Below are 27,441 nucleotides of genomic sequence, written 5' to 3'. Positions count from 1 at the left end.
CGGAGGGAGGCGGGAGGTGAGGGAGGGCCTGACCCGACAGAGTGGGACTGGGGAGGGGTGATGGTGGGAAAGGGGCAGCTTGTCTGGAGTGTGCATGTGCGCGTGTGTGCATGCGGGGGTGTGTCTGAAGATGACTCTAATACCTACTCCCCACCTCACCAGTGACCTACCTGCATGGGCCCAGAGAGTACACTGGGGTTGTCCAAATGAAGGCCTGTGATGATGGTCACCATGCCACTCGGGTCCTCCTCCCCTGCCCCTTGGGCCAGAGTTAGCTGTCTGCAGCTGTCCAGAATCTTATAGAGAGTCCTGAGAATGTGGGGTAAAGGGAACAAGACCAGGCATGACCATAATCTAAACATAAAAATCTCCAGGCCGGGCGGTGATGGCGCACGCCTTTAATCCCAGCACTTGGGAGGCAGAGGCAGGTGGATCTTTGTGAGTTCGAGGCCAGCCTGGTCTACAGAGTGAGATCCAGGGAAGGCGCAAAGCTACACAGAGAAATCCTGTCTCAAAAAACCAAAACCAAAACCAAAAAAAAAAAAAAAGAAAAAAAATCTCCGTGGGACAGGCAAGCTAGAGCCTGGGGGAGGGTCAAGAGATGAGAGCAAATAGGCAGCTGGTGGCAGTGGGTCCTGGAAGCTGGCCCTGGAGTGCATGCTAGGAGGTGTGGACAAGAGGTTGAGCAAAGACATCTCCGGGCTAAAGTGACTGAGATTATGGAGGCCCTGGTAGGTTATGCTGGCCCATCCTGCTCCAGGGGTAGGGGTAATTCAGAGGGGCTAGCAGAGTCAGCTCCTGACAGTTTCTGCGGGGAGAGGGCTGATACTTTACCAGGCATCTGCATCCTGCCTCTTCAGTTTGTGCCGCTCAAAGCTCTTTCCCACCTCCTTCTGGCAGCGAATGTATCTGCAAAGAGATGGCAGAGGTGGGGATAGGGACAGCGAGGGCACTTCACACAAAGCAGGCCATTGTAGTTGGGCAGGGTGTGTCAGCTCAGGGAGACAGGGTAGCTATGTCCCTCCCTTCAGGCTGTCTGGAGCCATTTTGAAGTAGCTTCTTGGATGCCAGGCTGGCTTTCTCTACTGATAACATCGAGTTTCTGGTTTTTCCCAGGGGAGGAGCTGGGAAGGCAGTAGAAGCAGATGCTTTCAAGTCAGAGCTTCTGGGGGTGACCTCCAAACAAACCAGCCTTGTGTAGCTTCCTGGCCAGGCAGGCCAGAAGCAGGGTAGAGAAGCAGCTCTCTCCTCTCCTGCTCCCTCAATCCCCAAGGCTAGAAGGGTGGGGTCTGGGCTGAGTTCCAGCTTCTCCCTGGGTGGCTTAAACAGCCTTCTTAGTGGACAAATAGGGAGCCTGCTCCTTCAGTCTCCAACTGAAGCATGACAGCTCCTTCAAAGGAGCCAGGGCCTGGAGCTGGGACCGGACTGCTACTTTCCCCCAGCAGGTGCGGTCCGAACTCTGCCTCGGAGACATAGAGCACAGACGCCTATGCTAAGGCTGCAGCGCTCTGGCTCCTCAGGGCTTTCAGCTCTTGTAGCCTCCTTGTCCTAGCAGCTGAGACCTCCCGAAGCGGCACAGGAAGCACCAATGAGGCCCCTGTACTTGCAGGGAGCCAAGAGTTCCTAAGCATGGCTCAATAACAGCCCCAGGTTGCACAAAGGCCCCAGCCAGACCTAGGCTCTCACCTGTTTCCTTTTTTAAACTCTGCCTCCAGGTACCGGATCCCATCCCGGGCCCCTGGCTGCTCCTTCTTCAGCAAATCCAGGCCGTCAATCACTAGCAGGCGGGGTGGGAATAGGTAAGGACAAGACAGTAGGCTCAGACTGCAGACCACGCTGCAGGAGATGTCTACAGGGAATGGGAGATGTGTGTAGGATTGTGATGCCCACAAGATTCTGGACATTTCTTTGAAAATGTGGCCAGCCAGCAATGTGCTTAACAACTCACCAGGCATTTCCACTTGGGTTTCGCATTACCCGTACTTTTCGCAGTGATGTTTAGCACAGATGCCTATGCTAAGGCTGCAGTTCACAAATGGTAGGACCAAGACCACACGTACACTGGACATCAAATAAGGGCTTCTCAATCCCAAAGCACACTCATCTGCACCCAACCTCCCTGAAAAACTTACCTGTCCTTGGAATGATGATGATAAAGCGGCCACTTGTAGCCAGCTGGCGGATGAGAGGGAGGTGGTAGCAGAGGGCCTGGGTGTCAGGGATGAGGTAGGGAGACATGGCTGACTGCGCCTTGGGCTGCTGCAGGCTCCCTTCCAGCTGGGAGACCTCGAGCTGGTAAGAAAAGGCTGAGTGGCTGGGGGTGCACAGAGCCCAGCGGGCTGGGTTGAGGAGACAGTAAGAAGACACTAGGCCGTGTTAAGGCGGCTTTTACAGGGCTCCTCCTACTGCTACTGGGACAGAGGAGTCTTTCTACCAGTGACCTTGAGGGTAAAGTGGGTGAAGATACAGCTTGGGGCAAAGAGACAAAGAAAGCAGAAGGAAGGCTGAGCATCAGGGAGAATATTCCAGAGGCCAAGAAAGAGCTCTTGGAGGAGTGGTCCAGAGCCAGGGCAGGGAACATCTGAGACTGGACAGATGGACCAGTACCAGGAGGATGTGCACACTGCCCACCTGTAATCGTAGCTGAGCCATGTCTCTCATGAGTCTGTTCCGCCGAGCCTCCTCCTCTGCCTACAAGGAAACACAGCTGTGAGAAGAAGGGCAGTGTCCGGAGTCCAGAGGACTAGGTATACAGCTTGTGGGAAGTCCCGGCATTCCTGTTCCAGGCGGGGAGGGAGGCACAGAAAAGGAGTCTTTTCTGGTCCCTCTACGACCCATGACTGACCCATGGTAGGTCATGCCTGGTAGTCCTATGGAGAGGAGAGAGCTGAGGATTTCTAGCATGCACGACACTGCCTGCTGAGCCCTAGGCTCTAACCTCGGTTTCTCTGCTCCTTCTAGCCTGGTCCCCTCAGCGGATGGATGCCCCACACCCCCTTGCCTGCTCTCCACCAGCTCATGCTGTCCAGGACACACATGCACCTGTCTGTGTCCAGCAGCCCTATCCACTCCTTCTGCTGCCCAGCCTTCTTCTTCTGCTTGGTAAGTGAATCACTAACTGCTTCAAGTGGCGTATGTCTGTCCTCTCAGCACACAAATCAAGTGAATCCTGACCAGACACCAACATCCTCCCCTTACCTCAAGAGCACAGGCTTAGCCTGCGAACAACCCTGTCAGGACACTCTAGTCCACACTGCTCTGCTCTGCTAGTTCACCCCTGCACTCTCACAAGAATCACAACAGCTCCAAAACTGCCCAATGCCCACCATCACCTTATCTGGAATGCTTCCTGTTTTCAAAACGAAGTTCAAGCCCTTCATTCACTCCAAATGTGGACAAGGGTGAGACATCTTTCCTGTGAGGTAACTGGGCACCATTGAAGGCTCTTATGTGAGCCAAGTGTGTCCTCAGACGTCATTGTAATGAAACCAAACCAGACAACTCTGTAAAGTGACTGGTTAGTTCTCTTCAATCGAGTCAGGGAGGTAAAAAATGTGGAAAGCCAAGGATCTGTTAGAGACGTAACCAAATGTCACATAGGGTGTCACACAGAACTGGTGGGAATGGACAGTCCATAGTTAATAGTACACACCAATCCCAGTGGCTCAGTTTTGACAATTATCCCAGGGCTATGCCTGACTCACTCCTACCCTGCAGACTCTGGCACAGATAAGAACTACCCTGCCCCAAATGCCAACCATGCCCCTTGAGGGGCACTGGTAGAGGAGGAAGGAAGAACCCAGTTGACAAGGTCACATCCTTACAGGCCAGCCAGAAGATAGAAATGGAGAGCACGAAGTGGACAAAATTCCCCTTTCACTGCAGAATTGAGCCTATCAACCCAACTGCTTATGTTAATTGTCACTGTGAAACTCCAAGATCCAGAAAGGGGCTCAAGGCCACTGTACAACTCCCCTGAGGGATCAGTGCATGTGAAGAATCACCTGAGTGCAGGAAGGAGAAAAGCACGCCATCAGCAGTCCAGCAGCTCAGACAGATGTGGGTCTGCTGGCCTCAGAGGGAAACCCTTTCTTCAGAAGGGCCAGGGAGAGAGTTCCTAAGCCTGGTAGCCACTTGGCAATGGGACAATAGCTCCTGGCGAGCATATGGGCTGCACAGAAATTAAGCCCCAAAGCAGCACAGAACAGTCAGTTTGAATGCTCATGGTTGGCACCAGGCATGGTGGCATATGCCCATAATCCTAACATGGCTAAGAAGTCTACAACTGAAACAAAGCAAAGAACTCAAGTTTTCCCTAAGACGTCAGAGCCCTGGTCCCCGACTGTAGTGTCTTGGAACTGTTCATAGTGAAGATCTAGGTACCCATGCTGCAGGAAGGCTGCGGGTGAAATGACAGAGCATTCACAACACAGCTTAAGCACACAGAGTGCTCAGTGTGTGACGAGAGATGGCAAACTTGGGGTAAGTCAGTGACTGGGGCAGAGCAGGAAGCAGTGTGGCCTGCAGCATCCAGAACCACACAAGAAGGTACTCACTGGCCTTTGTCCCTACCTCTGGGAGCTGTGAGTTAGAGAAAACGACCGCAGAAATTCCAACCGTCTTGGTTTGTTTGTTCATTCATTTAGTCATTCATTCATTCATTTATTTTTGGGACAGGGTTTCTCTGTGTAGCTTTGGAGCCTGTCCTGGAACTCACTCTATAGACCAGACTGGCCTGAAACTCACAGAGATCCTCCTGCCTCTGCCTCCCGAGTGCTGGGGTTAAAGGCATGCGCCACCACCACCACCGCCTGGCAAAAGCTTACCACCTTTTTTTTTTTTTTTTTTTTTTAAACTTTATTTTATGTGCATTGGTATGAGGGTGGCAGATGCCCTGGAACTGGAGTTACAGTTGTGAGCTGCCATCTGGTTGCTGGGAACTGAACTCAGGACCTCTGGAAGAGCAGCCAGTGCTCTTAACCTCTGAGCCATCTCTCCAGTCCCAACAGTTTGATATTAAAGCTGTGTAACCTCCCTCACTATTTTTGTGACCCCACCTCTGTCTTCCTGTGCAGGTTAACACTAAAGCCTTAACACAAAAGCTTGCTTTTAACAAAATGTGCTTGTTCCTAAGGCAGCAAGGAAGGGAGCTTCTGGGCAAACATGGTCCCTTTTTCAGCCTGTCAAAATGCCCACAGCAATGGGACTCAGAGGGTCAGGAAGCTGCCGGGTCAGAGAGGAGGTTGGCTGACTAATCCCCATGCTTGACAACCATATTCCAAAGGAAGGACAACACTGCCAGGGATGCACATGCCCAGAGAGATGCACACTAATGCTCACAGAGTGGATGGCCCACGAATGAAGAGACCGCCATATTTACTGCTTAACCCCAGTGTCTAACAAACTGACCAGCCCGACAGAGAGTGAATTCTCAGTGTCTGTGCTGAGCATCACAGGCCACTGCTTGCTCTCTGGATGGGACTACGTCTGAAACAAGAGAGTTCCTCCATGTTTAAACTCCACATTCTGTTCCATTCCCCAGTTTTAACCTCTGGTGAAAAGAAGGCGTGGGAACACCTGCTGAGCATCATCAACAGGCAAGGAGCCGATTGGCACCATGACTCCATCTTCTCACCTACCCCTGCATAGCCAATTCTATGTATTCTTTATTTTATTTTTTGGGGGGGTTTCGAGACAAGGTTTCTCTGTAGCTTTGGAGCCTGTCCTGGAACTCACTCTGTAGACCAGGCTGGCCTCGAACTCACAGAGATCCACCTGCCTCTGCCTCCCGAGTGCTGGGATTACAGGCGTGCGCCACCACCGCCCGGCTTTATGTATTCTTGTACTTGAGTATCTCTCATGCCCTACCTAGCAGCTCCATCCCTCAGGCCTTGCTGGGCCACTGAACTAGCTTCCTGGTTCTTCAGATAAGAACCACCTGTGCACCTGAGCTCCTTACTGCTTCTTCAGGAAGCCCAGTGGAAAGAGTTCCCAGGGAAGGGAAGGGAAGGGAAGGCTGACTCACCATACGGAACTGGGCCTGAGCCTGCTGTAGCAAGCTCTCTTGCTCAGACTGAGCGATGCTGACGAAGATGCCGACCTCTGGATTGAACTGCAGGATGCTGCCTTGTAGTCGTGCAACAAAGTGCCCGAAGCTGCGGATGTAGCAGATGCGCACCACCGACTGGGGAGAACGGAGACCCAGCTAATCTGAGCAGGCAGTCTCAGCAGCTTCCCCAACAACCCTCACTCTCACCCTCTTGCCGCCCTGCTAAGCCAGCCACCTTGCAGCAGCAAGGGCACCAAGATACAGACCCACTAAGCACTAACTGTAAACAAAGAAGAGGCTAGCAGGGCAAGGAGACTCCCAGGAGATCAGAGGGCCAGGTCTTGGGCTGACGAGAAAGTAAGAGAGTGGGGCTGGGTGTAGCTCAGTGGTGCAATGCCTGCCCAGCAGGTGTGGGGCCACGGGTTTGATCCCCAGTGCTACAAAAAGGACAAAAAAGGAAAAAAAGGCAACAGCCCAGGAGTGAGGAGACAGGTTCTAGAGCCATCTCCCCTAAGGCTCTTTGCACCTCACATGTAAAACCAGACACACATTAGGATCACACTTCTCTATTTTATTTATTTATCTCTCTGTCTACTTACTTACTAAGTATACAACATTCTACCTCCATGTATGCCTGCAGGTCAGAAGAGGGCACCAGATCCCACCATGTGGGTGCTGGGAATTGAACTCAGGACCTCTGGAAGAGCAGCCAGTGCTCTTAACCTCTGAGCCATCTCTCCAGCCCCACACTTCTCAATTTTTTTGGTCAGTAAAGCCCTTCTTCATGCCCCTCAGATAAAAATCTGGTCTACCTTAAAATATAAAAACAGAGCTGGGTGGTAGTGGCGCATGACTTTAATCCCAGCACTTGGGAGGTAGAGGCAGGTGGGTCTCTGTGAGTTCAAGGCCAGCCTGGTCTACAGAGTGAGATCCAGGACAGGCACCAAAACTACACAGAGAAACCCTGTCTCAAAACAAAAACAAAATACAAAACAAAACAAAAAGTAAGCCGGGCGGTGGTGGCACACGCCTTTAATCCCAGCACTCGGGAGGCAGAGGCAGGCGGATCTCTGTGAATTCGAGGCCAGCCTGGGCTACAGGGTGAGTTCCAGGAGAGGCACAAAGCTACACAGAGAAACCCTGTCTCGGAAAACAAAAACAAAAACAAAAAAACAAACAAAAAAAACCCCTCAAAAAACCAAAACAAATATATATATAAAAACAAGTACAGCCAGGCTTCTCTGGTTGTGGAGAAGGCAGCTGAGGAAACTTGGTAGCCTGTCTGTTTGGCTTCCCTTTGCTGCCCCCAGATGGCCTATGTGGTAACAGACTCAAGAGAGAAAGCTGCTGACCAAAGTGGACGTTTGTGCTTTCCAGCTCTGCCAGTCAGACAGATGTTCAGTTCCAGCCTGACCCAGAGAAGCTGGAAAGCTCCCAGTCCTGACTGACGTGCTCTGCCCTCAGCAGAGGGGAGGAAGGAAAAGGAAATACTCCTAGTCACACTTTTGGAAAGTCGCCTGTCACAGTGAGCCTGGAGCCTGGAGCATGTTCCTGGTCTACAAAAGAGTGTCCTGCCCCAGCCAAGAAACCCTGCTTTGCTGCAGGGCATGTCAAAGGCCTGGCATTCGTGGCAGGAAGCAAGTCCCTTACCTCCTCTAAAGCACTGAGCAGGGGCCGATCTGCATCGAAGTTAAAGCGCTTATGAGCAGTTCGGAGAGGAGGTAGGTTCCGCAGTGCCATATCCTCTGGGAGCAGCAGGCTGGCAGGGAGGTCAGGCAGCTCACAGCCTTCAAGGAGACCCTGGACTTCAGGACACAGGGCCAGGCCTAGGCAGAAGGAGACTATCAGACCACTGCCCTGGCGAATGGCCACACAGGAAATACAAACCTCCTATAGGGTTACCAGGCTGATGAGACAGGACACAGACCTAGGACAAACGGTAGATGGAGGGAAGGAAGAGAGACAGCAGGCCAAGCAGGTGGAGCTCTAGGATAGCAGAGCTGGAGCCAGAGGAGGAAGCAGGGGAGAACAAGGACAGTCATCTGGGAAGGAAGGTCTTGGTGAGTCTCAGCAGGGAGAACAGCAGAAGTTTTCTAGTGGGAAGGTGGTAGAGGGATGACCTGACCAGTGATGGTGTCAACGCTCACGGCCTACAGGCCGCACGGTAACATGACAGCCTGGTTCCTCTGCTCTCACCAGCCCATTCCTTCCCCACGAGCATACCTCCTCGCACATAAGACCACCAGCTCAACAAGAGCAGTGTGGATGTGGAAACTACACTGACTGCTTTGCTACATGCTAGGGAGGCTCCTCACCCTCAAATCTAAGTTACAAGAGGGGGACCAACCAGGTTTGATGGGGCCAGTGAGAGAGAATAGTCCTAGGGCCCACTCACCAGAATCCTGGAGTTCACCAGCTGCTGGCAACAGATTCAGCAACACAGACAGGCGGTTCCACAAACTTTGAGAGCTCTGGGGAGAAAAAGAATACCTTCAGACAAAGACAGGAAAGAAAGCAAGGCAGGTAGCACACCCAGGGCCTTGTGTTCTGAGACTCAGAGGGACTTGATAGGCAGATTTACAAGAGGAAGTTCACACAGGATTAGGAAATTGGATCAGGTTGGAGAAAATAGTGTGAAAGCAAGACCCATGAGCTGGTTTCTCTATGTACCTAATGGAAACTCACAGAAAAGAACAGAGGGCTCTTCACAGTAAACAAGACTATAACACTGGGCACAGACTGCAGCAAGCTCAAGACTGATGCTCCAATCCCGTGGTGGTGCAGGCATGGCCCCAGGCAGCCCCCTGGCAGCAAGTCTGACAAGACCGGCTCTAAGAATGCCTCTCCCAAGCCACAGCCTTTGCCTGGGAAGGCCCCAACTCTGCCCCGTTCCCATCTGTTGCTGTCCTCTACTTCCCTGTCATTTTTTTTCCTAGATTTTGGTTTTTGGAGACAAGGTTTCTCTGTGTTCCTGGCTGTCCTGGAACTCGCTCTGTAGCCCAGGCTGGCCTCAAACTCACTGAGATCTGCCTGCCTCTGCCACCTGAGTGCTGGGATTAAAGACATGCGCCACCACCGAGCCTTTGATGCCTTTCTTTCCTCTGTATTCTTTCATGTTTACTGAGTCTGGCCCCCAACATTTCCCAGAATGTCAGCTATTAAGTAAGTCAGCTTTGGAAAAATAAAGCAACTTCCTCCCCATCCCCTGGACATAGGTTCTTGGATGGAAGAGATCATGCCCACTCCTGCCAGGCCAATCAGGTTCTTGGCAGACCACAGACAGGCTACCTTGGCCCTTCTGATCTCATCACCCTTCCAATCTTGTGGAACCTGACAATGTGGGATGTGGAGTAAACACCTGCGCACAGACGATGATGAGGTCGGGATTGGTCCGCAGCCAGTCGAGGAAGACCTTCACAGCAGGAAGAAGGCCCTCAGCCATCAGGGCCTGCAGCTTCTCCTGAAGGCTGCGCTCATTGCGACAGGAACGGCTGCTGGACTCGCTCCCCTCTGACTCAGAGCCGTCCTCAGAGGCTGGAGGGGGTGAAGGAGAGAAAACGGGTAAGCAGTGAACAGCATTTGGCAATAGGCTGCCTGTACTCTCAGAGACTGTGGCCCACCCACTCCACCCACCTAGAGTCTCAGTCACTGTCAGACCCCTGCCCCGCTGTACCAGGCCACTGATTTTTAAACCAAGAGCTTCGCACTGGGATTAAAGGTGTATGCCATGACAGCTGACTTCATTTAAAATTTCTCCCCCCACTCTGGTTTTTTTGAGACAGGGTTTCTCTGTGTAGCTTCTCTGTGTTGGAAGCTGGAAATGAGTACGTGTACAGGAAAAGGACTCTTGATAGCAAAGCACCAAGGGTGAGCTTCCTTTAAGAGAAGGTGGTCTCTCATAACCATAGTATGGAGATGTGCACCCAAGCAGGAGGCAGAGACTCAGGTACCTGGCTCTAAAGGCTTGTCCACATCTCCGTTGACACAAGACCTGTGACTGGCCACACTGTTGGGTTCCGTGGTGGGCTGCAGGAGCAGGTTGCTGAAAGTGGGGGCTAGTCGGAAGCAGCGCTTCGTCTGGAACATCTGGGTGGACATGGCCTGGAGATTGCTGGCAATGCTTGCCTCACTGGGGCCCAGAGGGCCGTTGAGGGAATCAGGCACCTCTGATTTGGCCTGAGGAGGCTCCGGAGCTGGAGACCTTGTGCCCTCTTCATCCTCCATGTCTTCCAGGTCTGACCGGGACTCCTGGCTGTTCATCTCTGAGTCTGTCTCTGCATCAAATGCAGTGCCCCTGCCTCCCAGGCTCTTATCAGAGCCACTGTCGGAGCCGTCACTGGCCTGGGCAGAGTCATGGCTTGAGTCTGATTCAAAACCTTCACTCAGGTCACTGTCATCACCAGCTTTAGGAGGATGGTGGCGGCGACGGCGACGAAGACAAGAGAGTCGGGAGTGCTTACGGTTCTTTCTACTCTCCTCAGTTTGGGGCACCACAGCAGGCTCAGGCTCTGGCTCTGGCTCCTCCTTTTCTAGTGGTTCTTTTGACTCTGGTTCATCTGCATAAAGGGGAAAGCCAGGGAAGAGGAACTGAAAACCACTAGGACCTGTAAGCTGGAACACGCCCTCTCACACCAGCTTCACAAGGCATGCAGTTCCCTCCTTATTCCCCAAGACCCACGCAACTTTCCAGTCACAGCCCCTCCAGCCTCAAACCTGTGCCATCACTCTGGAAAGCCGAGACAGGGTTCTCGCCCTCTTCCAGCTCCGCCTGCAGCCGTATGTTGACATGATTAATGAGGTGGGAGAAGAGGGCCAGGGTGAAGGCAATGGCTGCACTGTACTGCTTGGATCCTACAACCAGGAGAAAGGAGTAAGCACCAGACCTCCAACTTGTCCAACCCCTCTCTACTCATCCACTGGCTCAACTGCTCCTCAAGGTCAGTTCTTGACAAAGGTTTCTCAAGTCTCTTGAATAGTATCCACCTTCTCATAAACTAGAATATACCAGCTCACCCCACACTTTTTCATGTAGGTGTATCTTCTTGCCCTAGCTTATTTTGCTAGGGCAAGAAGATACACCTACTTCTAGGGCAAGAAGATACACCTACTTCTAGGGCAAGAGCTTTGAGACTGTTCCTGGTAACCCAAGAGTCTTGGCATCTAGCACCGCCTCTCCCACTACCTCTGCCAGAAATGTTTCCAGACTCTTCCTAAGTGCTCTGATACAAAGGCCTGGGCCCTGGAGAGAACATGACTGTCTATGGAGGTGGTTTAGGGAGAGGTAAGAACCCAAAGCACCTCTGCTCCTTCACAGGAGGTCCATCAGTAGGCTCCCTCGGCCCTCCCTCTCCATACATATGCAAGGAAGGGACTACTTGTGGAAGGAAGTCTTGTCATGTCACACTGCCAACAGGGCAGTGGGGAGCAGAGGGATGTGGTAAGAGTACCTGCTCTCTTTAAACTGTGCACACCCATAAGGCAGATGATGGCCATCTGAAAGATGAGGAGGTCAGGGAGGTAAGCATATCCACTTTCACATTCTTCCTCATCCTCGTTCGTTAGGCCAAGGTTGGGTGAGGAGGGCAGGTAGAAGAGACAGAGGTTGAAATCCTCTAGGACTGACTGACAAAGTGAGGTCAGCTCAGAATCCATGGAGCTTTGGGGAGGAAGGAGGAATAAGCGATGTCAGTGATGGCGTGGGGTGGCACAGAACTGACAACCCGAAAGTCAGAGACTAAGGATGTAGTTCACATGTTGGCCAAGCATGCATAAAGCCCTGGGCTCAACCCCTGGCACATCCAACAAACACACAAGTCACATAGGCACGACAGTACATGGCTTTAATGCCAGCACTTAGAAGGCAGAGGCAAGTAGATTTCCGATAATACAAGGCCAGACTGATCCATATAGGCACACTGAGTTTCAGGCCAGTAAGACTATTTTAAAAATTAAATTAAAAAAAAAAAACAAAAAAAACAAAGAGGAACCACTAAGGGTCCTATAGACTATGGGGACTTGAGGGGAGGGACACAGACCAATGTCAAAAGATAAAACTGAAGCTGTCCCGTGTGAGCAGGGCCCTGCTTCAACTGATAAAAACAACAAACAAAATAATGACCGAGGAGGGTGTTTCAGACTCCACAGGAAGCAGGGTTAAACCCCCGGGAAAGGCTGTGGGTGTCTATTCAGTCAGTCACTATTTCAGCAACTAGTATCGCTCACTTGGTGTCAGCCAGGGCGGGCCCAGACACAACAATGAGGGAGGGACGCCATAGATGGACCCACTGGAAAGCCCTTCCCACAGAAAGCACAGTGCAGCAGGTGTTGCTTCCTTGACCCATGTAAGGGGCAGCCAAGGCAGCGGCTTGCCTGACATCATCCTGTTCACACGCCTTCTACTCACCTGCTTTTGGGCTGTAACAGGCTTTGTAGGTACATGAAGTTCACCAACAGCCTCTTAATGTCTTTACATCTGGAATGAGAGGAACCCAGAGTACATGTGGGATGGTCTATAGTCTCTGTGGTCCCACTGTAGACACCGTAACTGTCTCCTCCCCTCAGACCCCACTCACCGCTTTTTGCTGGGGGAGAGCTTCCTAGTCTCAGACCTCTTCAGCTGATGGTACATTTTGGTTGCTTTGTCATACAGCCTCTTGAGGTTCCCATAGGCTCCCTCGAAGGACACCTCTGACTGGATGCTGAAGGAGAAACAGGGGTAAACTACTGCATCTGGACAGGGAATAGGAGGAAATGGTAAAGGTCACCTGCTGGGACCTTAAGAAGCTATTACTAGTAAATAGAGGGGTTTCAGCCTCAATTTCTTTGTACATACTTGGAGTATGGACACAGATGGACGGACACAGACACGGACACACGGGGACAGACGCACGCACGCGCGCACGCGCACACACACACACACACAGGTTCATCCAAGTAAAGATATTTTCCTTACTTTCTGCTCTATATAAAAGGGAGCAATTAATCCTACTTTGTTACAAGTTTAACTTAGCATTTCTTTTTTTTTTTTCTTTAAGATTTATTTATTTATTATGTATACAGAAGAGGCACCAGATCTCATTACAGATGGTTGTGAGCCACCATGTGGTTGCTGGGAATTGAACTCAGGACCTCTGGAAGAGTAGTCGGTGCTCTTAACCTCTGAGCCATTTCTCCAGCCCTAACTTACCATTTCTTAAATATATTATCTCAATTTGCAAACAAGGCAGCACCCCATAAGCATTTACTTCAACTAAGTATACTTATCTGCATTCTTTGTTAATGCTGCAACACCTAATCCAGGTCAGGCACACAGCATACTCTAATACTATCTACACACAAGATAAGAAAAAGAGCCTGCAAAGAACAAAGTACCCAAGGTGCTTACACACCTGGCACATGGTAGTGCTGAATCTTCAATGCAAACCTATTTCACTACAAAACCAACAACTTTGGCACTATGTGACATGTTTATCTTGTTTTGTTTTTTTTCCCCTTGAGACAGAGTCACATGTAACTAAGGCTGGCCCTGAACTCCTGCTCCTTCTGTTTCAAATTCCTAGCTCCCACAAGCGTCTATAACTCTAGTTTCAGGGATCTGATGCCTTCTTCTGACCTTTGTGTATCAGATACAAAAGGAAAGTAAAGACATACATGTATGCAAAACACTCATACACATAAAATAAAGAAAACAGGAGCTGGAGAGATTGCTCAGCAGTTAAGGGCACTGGCTGCTCTTCCAGAGGTCCTGTGTTCAATTCCCAGCACCCACATGGTGGCTTACAACCATCCGTAATGAGATCTGTTGCCCTCTTCACATAACAAATAAATCTTTAAAAAAGAAGAAAAAATAATCCCAGCACTCGGGAGGCAGAGGCAAGTGGCAGATCTCTGTGAGTTCAAGGTCAGCCTGGGCTACAGAGTGAGTTCTAGGACAGGCTCCAAAGCTACACAGAGAAACATTGTCTCAAAAAAACCAAAAGAGGTGCTGGAGAGATGGGTCGGTGGTTAAGAGCACCGACTGCTCTTCCAGAGGTCCTGAGTTCAATTCCCAGCAACCACATGGTGGCTCACAACCATCTGTAATGAGATCTGGTGCCCTCTTCTGGCTTGCAAGGACATATGCAGGCAGAACACTGTATATATAATAAATAAATAAATCTTAAAAAAAAAAAAAAAAAAAAAAAAAAAAGAAAAAAAAAGAGGAAAAAGAAAACAAAAGAATTAAACTCATTTTCTTCTAGAGAAATCCAGCAATCCTGGCTGGTATGTATACTTATGATCCAGCAATCTGGAGACAGAGAAGAAGGACCATTGCAAGTTTGAGTCAGCTTCGCCAGCCACGGGTACACAGCAAGACCCTGTCTCAAACAAACCCACGTGGAAACGACACAAGGAGAACAATCTCCCATTTACACTAAGTGTCGTTATTTTAATGTCCCAAGGGCCCATCAATCCATGTGGCTCTGTAAAACACAGCAGGGCTGTGTCAGCATACCCCTAAGTGAAGAGACCCTCAACCTAGCATACAAGTTTAGCCAGAAGCTGGCAAAAGACAGGAAACAGAGATGGGGAGTGGGGAAGAAGCAGGGAGACTGCAGGGCTGGGGAAAGAGCCGGCAAACACTCACCAGCGCAAGTAGCAATACATGGCTTCCACATTGTAATACTTGCTGCCTGCAAGGGTGCCCAGCTGGTTGAAGGGCATTCCTGGAGTCAAAGAGAATTCATGCAGTTCAAGTCCACAACTCCTAGTCACGACTGCCAGGCCCAATCAACAAACACTAAGCATCAGAGAACTCCAGGGAAAAAGCTAGGCCAGCAGGCAACCCTGGAACCTCAGATGACCAGCACATCAGTCTCCTCCTCAGAAGAATCACTAGCTTCTTTTCCCATCATTCCATTTTGGTTTTCTGGGATTCACCTGACCCCCAGGGGCATCCCTTCAATTACACTATGGCTCTTTAATGGAGTCTTTTCCTTTCCTCTAGCTCAGTTTGTTTGTTCAAAGTCTGAGTTTCTTACTAAACTCTACATATGAACCCCATTTCTGTCTTTAATGGCACATATATATATTTGTTTTTTGGAGACAGGGTTTCTCTGTGTAGTTTTGGAGCCTTTCCTGGATCTTCTGTAGACCAGGCTGGCCTCGAACTCACAGAGTTCCGCCTGGCTCTGCCTCCCAAGTGCTGGGATTAAAGGCGTGCGCCACCACCGCCTGGCAAAGTATATATATTTTGAAATAGGCTCTCATGTAGCTCAGGCTGGTCTCAATATTGGTATATAGCCAAGGATGATCTTGAACTTGTGAATTTCCTAATTCAACGCCTCAAACACTGAGATTATAATTGTACACCACCAGGCCTGGCTTCTGCAGTGCTAGGGATCAAACACGGGGCCTTTATGCAGGCTTGTCAAGCATTCTATCAACCCCTGTAATTGACTCTCATCCTTGCTCCCACTACCCCTTCGGTGGACAAGCTGATATATGATCTCTTCTTTCTACAGAGACCTCACAGAGAAAGGAACCATTTTCTCCTTCTTCTGTTAAGACGTGTCCATTTCTCTCCCCTTCCTTTGTCTCCTGTGTGTCACAAAGGGAGACTATATACCCATGGTGAACTAGGAGAAAGGGAAAATCAAGAACCTGGAGGAGTGAGCACAAGGCCTTTCTATGACCAACAGAACTTCCTACCTCGGAAATGATCTGGTTTACATCCAAGGAGGACACTTACCAATCTGGGGAGCTACTGACAAGGCTTGATAGTAAAATCTCTCAGCTAGCAGCTCAGTGTCCACACCAGCCAATTCATTCTGATAACGTGCTATATGAGAGAGAAAGGGGGGGGAAATGATGATTTTAGGTTTTAGAAGCCCTCCCTGAAAAGTTGTAAAGAGCCTGGGAGGCAGGGACATGAACTTACACACAGGCTGTAAGGTCTCTGACACAATCCTAAGTCTGTGTGACTATACACAGTATTCTCTTCCTTGCTAACGATTCAAAATGTAAAGAATTTGCTGTGGAACAATCCTTTTCTACATTATGACTATGTATTACTCTCATTGATTAATAAAAAAGCTGACAGGCTGGTAGCTGGGCAGAAAGTTAGGCAGGAAAGTCAAATTGAGACTGATGGGAAGAAGGAGGGCTGAGCCAGGAGATACCAGCCAACTGCTGAGCAAGCAGGATATATAAAAAATGAGGTAATGGGCTGGAAATACAGCTCAGAGGTTAAGAGCACTGACTGCTTTTCCAGAGGTCCTGAGTTAAATTTCTGGCAACCACATGGTGGCTCACAACCATCTGTAATGGGATCTGGCGCCCTCTTCTGGCCTGCAGGCATACATGCAAAGAGAACACTGTATACATAATAAATAAATAAATCTTTAAAAAAAGAAAAAAAAAAAAGAAATGCTAAGTTAAACTTGTAACAAAGTAGGATTAATTGCTCCCTTTTATATAGAGCGGAAAGTAAGGAAAATATCTTTACTTGGATGAACCTGTACGTGTGTGTGTGTGTGTGTGTGTGTGTGTGTGTGTGTGTGTCCCCGTCCATCCATCTGTGTCCATACTCCAAGTATGTACAAAGAAATTGAGGCTGAAACCCCCTCTATTTACTAGTAATAACTTCTTAAGGTTCCAGCAGGTGACCTTTACCATTTCCTCCTATTCCCTGTCCAGATGCAGTAGTTTACCCCTGTTTCTCCTTCAGGAGAATGCAACTGGTTGATTCTATAGGAAGACACTGGTCCAGTTAATGTAAAACAGTGAACTCTGTGCATACTAGTGACCACAAGTAGATAGACCAGGAGCGCAGTGGAGACAGAGCCAGAAGAACTTCTGGTCAATGAAATGTAATGCGCCCAGCATACCTATACCAGCAGCCTAATACGGAATGGACGTCTACAAGGACTAGAGACTCAGCACCTTTCCAGCCTCAGCAAAACTCATAAGTACTCTCTGAGCTTCTTGATGTTCAAGTTCCTATTCACCTAGGAGCCTACAGAGATAACAGAAGGCTTCCAAGGAGAAGGACCCAAGTTACAAATTTTCCTGACCTATTGAAATAGTGATCATCCTGACTACTTCAAATGTCAAAGGCATTTCCCCATTCCTAGCTCTCCATAGAGAGCTGGCTCACAGGCACGCAAGACAGAACTCTGTAACCAACTGCTTCTTCAGCTCTCCAATACATAAAAGATGGTACCAACAACTGAAGCAGTCTGCACCTTTCCCACAGCCCAAGGCAGAGTAAAATGCAAAGTGAAGATTCTTACACAAATCCCCCAGGTACACCAGACATCGGTGGCATGCCATCTGTGCCCAATCCATCTCCTTTCCTGAAGCAGATACTGGCTTCTTGCATCCTGAAATGGGGCGTGGCGGGGGGGGGGGGGGGGGGAGGAGACAGATGTTGATTTTTTTTTGTTGTTGTTTTGTTTTTATTTTTCCTGGAACTCACTTTGTAGACTAGGCTGACCTCAAACTCAGAGATCAGCCTGCCTCAGCCTCCCAAGTGCTGGGATTAAAGGTGTGCCCCACCATCGTCCAGCTCAGATATTGATTTATGAGTCCATTCTTCTACACCCACCTAGGTAGAAACATCTCCTAAGTGAAGAGGAGATGCTAGGTTAGTCTTGCAACTGTATTATAGAGCTGAGAAGACACATATTAAGAAGAAAGTAGACACATAGAGGCACAAAAGAAAGAAGACCCTCAAAAGGGGACAGTGCCCAAGAGGAAGATCATCTGAAAGGTCAACTCAGGAAGTCTAACAGAAAAGGATGAGGCTCCAGTATTAGGAGAGGAGACAGGAAGAACTACATCAAAGCAACCTATGTGAAGGTACAAAGTTTGGTAAGATTCACAAATGCATGCTACATTGAGGGTTTCTTAACTCAGGAGTACCCTGACACATAGCTGGGCGTGGTGGTACGTGCTTTTAATCCCAGCACTTAGAAGGCAGAGACAGGTGGATCTCTGTGAGTTCAAGGCCAGCCTGATCTACAGAGCGAGTTCCAGGGCAGCCAGAGATACATAGTGAGACCCTGACTCAAAACAAAACAGAACATTTCAAAGAGCACCTGGCCTCATGCCCTGCTGCTTTGCAGGTCACCTGTTAGGGAATCCTGCTCTAAAAAACGTTTCCTGATGTTCCTGCAGACTTTCTACAAGACTGAATGAAAACACCAAAGAGAAAAAGTGTAGTGTTTGAGGACCAGAAGGCCTCAAGCAAATTCTGAGGCTATGGACCCTTTAACTTTCTAGTAAAGCCTACAGACACTGCCTCCACACTAATCTTGTGTGGAATTGGGGCTTGAACCCAGGGCCTCACACAGTCAGACAAGCACTCTATCACTGAGCTGTAGTATGTCAGTCCTCTTTGCTTATGTGTGTGTACACATGCACATGTGTGTGAGAGAACAGTATGTGTAATGGCCAGATGTAGACACTGGGTATCTTCCTCAACTCTTACCACCTTTACAATTTTTTATTACATTTCTTATGTTTTATGTGTATATGTGTATGTAGGTGGGTGCGTGCATGCCGCAGCACACATGTGGAAGCCAGAGGATAACTTGTAGGAACTGATTCTCTCCTTCTATAACGTGGATCTCAGGGATGGAACTCAGGCAGCAAGGGCCCTCCCACTGGCCCTCCCACTCTCCACCCCGTTTGAGGACCCGAGCCTGAGGCCATCAGGTCAGCTGGACTGTCTGAACAGCGAGCCCCAGGGTCTTTCTGACTCGACCTTCCTAGAACTAGGGTTACAGATCTGCAAGTGCTCTGCCTGGTTTACACATGGGTGCTGGAGACCCAAACTCAGTCCTTACGCTTCTGTGGCAAGCACCTTACCCGGCGCTTCCTTTTGTTTCTCAGTATTTTAAGAACACAAAGCACGGATGCTCTGCATCTGACAAGAACATGTCAGGTGGTAGCAAGGACATGGCTTGCATCTCCGACAGAAAGTCTACTCCTAGTGAAGGCTGGGGCAACGCTCTAGAGGAGGGAAGGGTACCCACAGGACAAGGAGAGATGGGGAGGGCCTCTAAAGGGGAAAGTGTGAGCACAAAAGGAAAGCCACTGCTGCTAGGACCTCAGTTGGCTGCACTTCTAGAAAGACTGTCAACAATTTCCCCAACATTTCTCAAGATTTTAAAACTTTAACCACGGGGTGGGGGGAGGGAGGAGGGAGGAATGGTGGGTGTTATGTGAAGTGAGTAGAAAATTTCTCGCTGGGTGGTGGTGCACACCTTTAATCCCAGCACTCGGGAGGCAGAGGCAGGTGGATCTTTGTGAGTTCGAGGCCAGCCTGGGCTACAGAGTGAGTTCCAGGAAAGGTGCAAAGCTACACAGAGAAACCCTGTCTCGAAAAACCAAAAAGAAAGAAAGAAAGAAAATTTCTCAATAAAGAAAAGTGAGGGGGAAAAAAAAACTTTAACCAAATACTGGAAAACATTCCCTAAAGCTAAAAGCAACAGAGCCAGCAGAACTCAACTAGAAGAAGAAAACAAAAGTTAATAGCATCTTCTAGAACCAGATCTACACTACAGCCAGGTCCCCTCCCTTAGCCTCCACATTACTTCACAATTCTGGGCCTCTCATTCCTTAAAACCTTCAATGAAAGTAACTCATGCCTGTTTGGATAAACTTGATTTTACAAAGCATCTGAAGGTGTTCCACTGCCTGGCTGCTCACTAGTTATTCCAACCTTGAAGACGATGAGGCACAAGAACCTATTCCTCAAGCCCTTTTAGGTTTCACTGACCTATGAGGGGGTCCGTGACATGAGTCCAGTCAATGCAGCACTGTAGTTCAAGCTGGTAGTGGGACTGGATATAGAGAAGGAGATGCTGGTAGAAGCCAATGCCAGCGACCAAATGAGTCCTGTAGGCACATTCCAAGGTGCTCCGGCTGTGGATATGCTGGAGATCAGGAAAGGCAAAGAAATAAGCCGGAGAACCACTCCCTCTGCCACAACATCTTCATCTAACTGAGGAAATAAGCTTCTGTTCTTGGCTCCAGGATCTCAACCACATCTCTCTTCCCATAAAGTTACCCCTACAGCCTTAGATCAACCAACCTCTCTGGGCCTCTCATGTGAAAATAAGCTCCCTCCCTTCTCCAATTTCAATTATGTGTAACTTTCTCTTTCCTCTCTTCTGTCCGTGTGTCCTCACCCCATCCCGGGTCCGTCCCCTCCCCCCCCCCACCCCACCAATGCTCTGGACCTACTTTTCTAGCTCCTTTCCTTGCTCACTCACATCTTTAGACAAGTTTCGTTCCCAGTCCTAGGGCCCCTTACCTTTTTGTTAGTCTTGATGAGTTGGATAACTTCATAGTATACCTTTCTCCACAGCAGCTCCTCAGCCTTCCTCCCATAGTCTACCGGATGCAAGAACATAAGCTTCACACAGAGCTCACGCAACCTGGGGAGGCGTAAGGGAGCATGAGGTACTGCCACCCCTTGACAAAGAACACACAGAGCTAAGGGCAAGGCACGGGCTATTACCGACACCAACAGATCTCTGCCTCCCAAGAGCCATCAGTGTCAAGGATGGGAACTAGAGCCTAGGAAGTAAGAGGAGCCCCCAAAAGACAGCAGCGGGAAGTCACAAGGATTTTAACAGTCTTCATTCTCCCTAGAGTCTCTTCCCCATCTCACTTCCTTTTTATCCCTTCAATTCCAATGCCATTCGTATGGTACCAATCCAGTGGATGTACAGGCTGCAGATGGAATGAGGGATCCCCACCTCTTCTCTCAGCAAAGCCAGAGACCCTATGGGTCAGTAGTGTACCATGAGGTCAGGGGGTTAAAGGTCACGCACACTTATTTATACCCAGCACAGTTAATAGTGGGGGAGGGGACAACAGTAAGACTCTAGTTGAGGATCTCCAGCTTACTTGTTCCTCAGGCTAATGTTCTCTGGTTTGAACACTTCTTGATAAGCAGTTTTGTTGCAAAGGATGAGGTCTAGCCGATGCACAGCCTCCACCACAGCCCTGCAAGGAAACAAAGAGCCCCTGAGCCATGTACACAGTTTACTTTGAGTGCTGGGTTACTGATTCTAAAGAAAAGCTCAAAGGCAGAGGAGAAGGAAGGGGAGATAACGGGAAGGGAAGACTTAGGGTTAAGGAAATGAAAAGGCAGGCTGTAGACTGAGCTCCACAAAACAAGACAGCCTCCATCCTGATACAGCAGCCCCCAATCAAGGGCACATGGCACGATGAAGAGGCCGGTCGTCCCACTTGAGTGGGGTGCTGCTGGCATTTACTGGATGCTGCTAGAAATCTTTTGATGCATAGAAGAGCCCACAAAATAAAATACTATCCACACACATGCACCACACACACACACACACACACACACACACACACATTTACAGATACCCTTGGAGGTCAGCAGAGGGTGACAGATGCCCTGAGCTAGTAGTGCTACAGGCAACTGTGAACTATGGGTTCCAAGGAATTAAACTCAGACCTTCTAAAAGAATACTATGTGCTTTTATCTCTCCATTCACCGACACATACATACACACATACATTCACATGAATACATGTATATGTTTATTGATACTTTATTCACTATAACAAAGAATGAGAATCAGCCTCACTGTCCACCAATAGATGGACAGGTAACTAAAGTTCAGTATACAAAAAAAATGGAATACTATTTAGCTATAAAGAAAAATGAAGTTAACAAATTTTCAAGAAAATAGACTCAGACTAATAATATTAAGTGAGCTCACAATCTAGGGAAGAAAAAAATTCCCACATATTCTCACTCACATGTGAGTACATATGTGTATGTGCGCACGTGCGTGTATACATATGTAAACAAATGCACCTGTGGGTATAAAACGAAAAGGGAACAAGGAAAGCTAAATATAAGGGAATGAGAGAACACGGAGTGTTGTGGAATATTTGTTTACATTGTAAAGATGTGCCAAGCTGCTTTCTGATTGGTTTAATAAAGAAATGAATGGCCAATAGCTAGGCAGGAGGTATAGACAAGACTTCCTAGAACAGAGAGAGGAAGAGGAATCTAGGTAAGCAGGAGATGCCAGGGGATGCACAAGTCAAAGGTACAGAATGAAAGGTAAAAAAACAAAACAAAACACATGGTAGAATGTAGATTAAAACATATGGGTTAATTCAAGATATAAGACCAGCCAGGCAGTGGTGGCGCATGCCTGTAATCCCAGGCAGAGACAGGTGGATCTCTGTGAGTTCGAGGCCAGCCTGGGCTACAGAGCTAGTCCAGGACAGGCTCCAAAGCTACAGAGAAACCCTGTCTGGAAAAACAAAACAAAAACAAAAAACAAAACAAAACAAAAAAACAAACAAACAAAAAGATATAAGACCTAGTTAGGAACAAGACTAAGCTACAGGCCAAGCTTTCATAATTAATATAAGTCTCTGTGTCTTTATTTGGGATCTGGCTGGCAGGACAGAGAAAGACTCATTAAAATGGAGGTCAGGTAACAATTTATGAAAGAAACTATAAAGCTAAGTGTTTTTTCAGTTCTAATTCTGTCGTGAGATTTTTTTGTTTGAGCGGTGTGGCGCTGAATGTAACGGGTCACCATAACACTATAAGGAGTGGTACTACTAGGTGAGGCTTTGTTGGAGTCGGTGTGACCTTGTTGGAGGAAGTGTGCAATTGTGGGGGGGAGGAGCTTTGAGCTCTTCTTTGCTCAATGTGACATTAGTCTACTTCCTGTTCCCTGCATATCAACATGCAGCAGTTCCTTTTCCAGCACCATGTCTGCCTGCATGCAACCAAGCTCCCTGCCATGATAACTGATTAAACCTCTAAACCTATAAGCAAACACCTCAGTTGAATGTTTTCCTTTATAAAGGTTGCTGTGGTTGCCAGGTGGTGGCGGCACACACCTTTAATTCCAGCACTTGGGAGGCAGAGGCAGGTGGATCTCTGTGAGTTGAGCCAGCCTGGGCTACAGAGTGAGTTCCAGGATAGCCAGGGCTACTACACAGAGAAACCTTGTCTCAAAAACAAACAAACAAAAAGGAGTTGTCACGGTCATGGTTGTCTCTTCATAGCAACAGAAACTCTAAGACAAGTGGTATATAAGTCCATAAATTTAATGGGAAGCATTCCAAGAGTACACATATACACAAATAAATAACGGCAAAAAAACCTACAAACAAAATTGAGCAATCATGTATAATCACAGCATTCATGAGGCAGAGAGGCACATGAGACTTTACCTCACAAAGGGAAAAGGTGGCATGGCATGATGGCTCAGCTAAGGGTTAAGGCACTTGCTATGAAACCTGATGACCTAAATTCTACCCGAGACCCACAGGGTAGAACTGACTCCCAGAAGTTGTCCTGTCACCTCCGTAGAGGTTCTGGCACCCGTATCAGGGCAAAAGTATGTTCACACACAAACATGTGGCATACATCTTCAACACCAGTCCCTCTGGAGGCAGAGGCAGGTGGTCTCCAGAGTTCAAGGCCAGCCTAGTCTATAAGAGGGAGTTCCAAGACAGCCAGGCCTACACAGAGAAAGTCTGTCTTGAAAAACAAAAAACAAACTAACAAAAAGTGCTTCCGAGCGAGTGTGGGCACATGTGATCCCAGCACTACAATTGTGCTCTCTGAATTTCAGAACAGCCTGAGCTACACAGCAAGTATGGGCCAGCCCAGGCTACAGAGCAACACCACATATCAAAGACTGTAGGCTAGGCCAGGCATAGTGGTGAACGCCTTTGATCCCAGGACTCAGGAGGTGGGGCAGCTGTATCAAGGCCATGACTATCTACATAGTAAGTTGCAAGCCAACCAAGGGGATGAATAGTTGAGAACCTGTCTCAACATAAAAACATAACACAAAGATTATAGGCTTGGAACCAGACTCCCTGGTTCAAATTTCATCTATATTTATAACCAGCTTTGTTTATGGCTCAGTTTACTCTGTTATAAAATGGGAATATGATAATTACCTACTTTTGTTAATAAATAAAACACTCGTGTCAGTGCTTGGTAAATGTTCAGTGAGCATTAATCTCCCTCCTTTTTGTTAAACACTGAGGTGTTTGACTTTAGAAGCTAAGAAGCTAGTCAGTCATTAGAGCATTACTCTACAACAGATACCCAAAAGCCCCAAAGGGCTAAAACACAGGATGACAGGTCGAAGCTATGGAAGCAAGCACATTAGGCTCTTCTGTGGACGCAAAGGCAATCCAAAAACAGAGTCTGATGATTTCCAGACCAAACCAAGATGTGTTCTTAGGCCAAAAAGTGGACCACAGCGAACTTGGATTCTGTATGGCCCAGCTGCACACCACTAAAAGCTGCGCTATACAGGGCCAACTGATTCAGCACTCAGCTGAAGGAGTGGGTTGGAAAGCAAAGCCTTCTCACAGTCAAGCTTGACAACTCAATATTCTAGAATTCAGTTACCTTTCAGTCTACCTCAAGGTAAGAGCCAATCCCTTCCTGAAATCTGGACTTCAATGCACGGGCAGCAGCTTAGTTCATTGGACAGTTTTTTATTTGCTTTTTTTTTGGGGGGGGGAGGTGGAGGGCAGAGGATCTTGCTGTCCTCAAACTCCTGAGTTCAAGTGGTTATCCTGCCTAAGTAAGCTTCCTGAGCCTTCACAGACAGATGTAATCAGAGTACAGGTGTTTTATTTTTGAGTTGCTGTAATACTGAACCCAATGCCTCCACTAGACTATACCCTCAGTCCAAGTGTCTGTATTTTATGAGCAGTCTCCAGAGATTTCCTTACATTCTCAATTTTTAAAAAAAGAAAGTTAATATCTGACACTCTAGAAAGCACCAAGGACAAATGCTTAATCTGAGAGCACTTAGCACCTTAGCACCCATTGTTTATCATATCATAAGCTTCTTCAAGACACTGTAATCTCCCTTTGATAAACCATGGAAATTAGTCATCTTCATTCAAATAATGGTAGAAAAATTTTGGTTTTGTTTTTGTTTTTGAAGACAAGGTTTCTCTGTGTAGCTTTGGTGCCTGTCCTGGATTTTACTCTGTAGACCAGGCTGGCCTCGAACTCACAGAGATCCACCTGGCTCTGCCTCCTGAGTGCACGGATTAAAGGCATGCGCCACCACCGCTCGGCTAAAGAAAATATTTTTAAAACAAGTACAGAACTAACTAGCCTAATAACTTAAGTGGTATTTGTAGATTTCCCAGCAACCCTTTTCCTGCTTCTTTTTCTCTAGATAGCCTTAAAAGATAGCAAAGTGCCATATTTTTAGACAGCTAGCTATGAGAGTTTCTCTATTTGAGTTCAATGACAGCTCCACTGTCTAACAACACATTTATCAGAAGTTGGACTGTCATTACCAGTGCCTTACACACACATACACTGGCTGCCTCAAATGTTCACCCTACTCAAAACCAACACCATCACAGATAATCCGTAGGCACACATACATACATATAAGCATGTGCTGCAAACACACCAGCTCAATCTGTCAGTCCTGTGAAACACAGGTTTGAGAAAGCCAACTTGACACAATCCGTAGACTGGCCAGAGCCATCAGCCAGGCTGGAGACAAGGAAGGCACACCACAGACACTGGCCATGCTGGCCTGACAGGCAGCTCAGCACCTAGCAGCACTGCTAGTTACACAAGCCATCTCCAGGGAACGCCTCGGCCTGGGGACTACTCCTTGGGGCCCCACAACGGGAGGCCAGGGGCTGCTGATGGGGATCACCTTCCGATTTCTGTAAGAGCCTGTACTGCCTTTCCCCTTCTGGCTTACAAGGCCAGAACACGCAGGACACACAAACACAACCAGCTCTTGCTTCTTTACTACTAAGACTGGGCAGGGCCGGTACTCTTCTCAGGCAGACACCTCCATTCAGCAGGGCCTGAGGTAAATGGGAGCACAAGCCCCACTTTCCACTAGAAAACTCATCATCGTGGTCTCTATACTTCATCCTACTGTGACTCAACTCTGGGATCTAGGCTCCACTTGAGCTGCACAAGAGTATGGACGCAGACTGTAAGGAATGAGTCAGTGCGGAACTTGAATACTAGACTTCTGGCTTTCTTTCTCATTCAGGGTCCACAAGACCCAAGCCAAACTTCAGAGTGTGTTCTGATCAAATCCATTTTCTATACATTGAAGTTTCTTTCTTTTTTTTTTTTCTCGAGACACGGTTTCTCTGTGTAGCTTTGCGCCTTTCCTGGAACTCGCTCTGTAGCCCAGGCTGGCCTCGAACTCACAGAGATCCACCTGCCTCTGCCTCCCGAGTGCTGGGATTACAGGCGTGTGCCGCCACCACCGCCCGGCTGAAGTTTCCTTTTTAAGAGATGATTTATTTTTTCTTTCTTGTGCATCTGGTGTTTTGCCTGCATGTATGTCTACGCCGGGGTGTCAGATCCCCTGGAATTGGAGTCACAGTTATGAGCTGCCATGTGGGTGCTGGGAATTGAACCCGGGTCCTCCGGAAGGGCAGCCAGTGCTCTTAACCGATGAGCCACCTCTCCAGCCCCAGGCCCTTCCTTTTAAGGAAGAAGAAACTGAGGCCCAAGGTCACACAGTGAGAGGGGGCAAATCAAGGACACAAGGCTGTTTTTGGGGTCAAGGGCTGTTTCCCGAAAACCACCGGTCCTCAGCGGGGCTCTGAGCACCACTCCCTTCGGTGTGTGCTTGTTTTTAATCCACCTGTGACCCCCCGATTCTCACCGATCCAACCCTTCCAGCCTCCTATTCCCACCGGATCCCTCCTCCAGTGCCCCGCGCCAAGCCCGGCCGACTGCAGCCACATGCTCCCAACCTCCCCCAGCCTCCCCCAGCCAGCCCGCTCGGCTCCGCCCGGCCCGCCCGCCCGCCCGCCCGCTCCCAGGCTGCACCCCCGCCCTCGCCGGGCCGGCCCGCCACAGGCCCCGCCCCTCGCCGGCCCCGCTTCCCCACCGTGGCTGCACACACGCCCCGGCCCTCTCACCGGTAAAGCCGCTTGGTGTGGAGGACCTTTGCTTCTGGCTCGCTGCTCTCCACTGGAGGGGGGCCTTGGCTCATGGTGCCTAGGCCCGGGGGCGCCTCCTGGTCACAGGCCCCCGCCGCCCACCACTGGTTCCTCCACTGCCGTCTCCAGCCGTAGCCGCAGCCGCCACCGCCGCCGGCCCTGCTCGGCCGCCATCGCTGTGAGGCGGCTGCCGGAGACGGCTCCTCCTCCGCCTATCAACTCTCGCGATAGCTGCCGCAACGCTGCGGGCCGGTGACCGCTCCAACCAAATCTCGCGAAAGATTGGTTCCGCCCCGGGAAGTTACCCGAAACTAGCTCTGGGCGGCATGGCTTCTGCGGGGTTTGTCCGATGTCCTTGACGGGAAGCTGGGTTGTCCAAGATGCCAGAGCAAGCGGGCGTACGAGGGCAGGCTTTCTCGTCC

General features: G+C 49.1%; 1 protein-coding gene across 1 annotated transcript in view; it reads right to left on the bottom strand.

Annotated features, from left to right (window-relative positions):
- Smg5 (SMG5 nonsense mediated mRNA decay factor) overlaps positions 1 to 27,245 on the bottom strand; it is a 28,579-nt gene extending 1,334 nt beyond the window's left edge. The window contains exons 1-21 of the mRNA XM_036190078.1: positions 26,999 to 27,245; positions 20,951 to 21,049; positions 20,352 to 20,475; positions 19,815 to 19,971; positions 17,323 to 17,412; positions 15,780 to 15,869; positions 14,676 to 14,754; positions 12,622 to 12,747; positions 12,453 to 12,521; positions 11,497 to 11,705; positions 10,763 to 10,900; positions 10,000 to 10,605; positions 9,408 to 9,583; positions 8,445 to 8,520; positions 7,700 to 7,875; positions 6,026 to 6,184; positions 2,632 to 2,691; positions 2,133 to 2,292; positions 1,687 to 1,777; positions 835 to 909; positions 171 to 309 (exon numbers count right to left, since the gene is read on the bottom strand). Of these exons, the coding sequence (XP_036045971.1) occupies positions 171 to 309; positions 835 to 909; positions 1,687 to 1,777; positions 2,133 to 2,292; positions 2,632 to 2,691; positions 6,026 to 6,184; positions 7,700 to 7,875; positions 8,445 to 8,520; positions 9,408 to 9,583; positions 10,000 to 10,605; positions 10,763 to 10,900; positions 11,497 to 11,705; positions 12,453 to 12,521; positions 12,622 to 12,747; positions 14,676 to 14,754; positions 15,780 to 15,869; positions 17,323 to 17,412; positions 19,815 to 19,971; positions 20,352 to 20,475; positions 20,951 to 21,049; positions 26,999 to 27,072 (2,973 nt within the window). The 5' untranslated portion in view covers positions 27,073 to 27,245. The remainder of the gene's footprint in view (positions 1 to 170; positions 310 to 834; positions 910 to 1,686; positions 1,778 to 2,132; positions 2,293 to 2,631; positions 2,692 to 6,025; positions 6,185 to 7,699; positions 7,876 to 8,444; positions 8,521 to 9,407; positions 9,584 to 9,999; positions 10,606 to 10,762; positions 10,901 to 11,496; positions 11,706 to 12,452; positions 12,522 to 12,621; positions 12,748 to 14,675; positions 14,755 to 15,779; positions 15,870 to 17,322; positions 17,413 to 19,814; positions 19,972 to 20,351; positions 20,476 to 20,950; positions 21,050 to 26,998) is intronic.
- Between the last annotated feature and the right edge of the window lie 196 nt (positions 27,246 to 27,441).

The sequence above is a fragment of the Onychomys torridus genome, chromosome 6 (genome assembly GCF_903995425.1).
Source record: "Onychomys torridus chromosome 6, mOncTor1.1, whole genome shotgun sequence".
Taxonomy (NCBI): Eukaryota; Metazoa; Chordata; class Mammalia; order Rodentia; family Cricetidae; genus Onychomys; species Onychomys torridus.
Note: the sequence above shows the minus strand (reverse complement) of the source record. Positions and strands in the feature narration are given on the sequence as shown.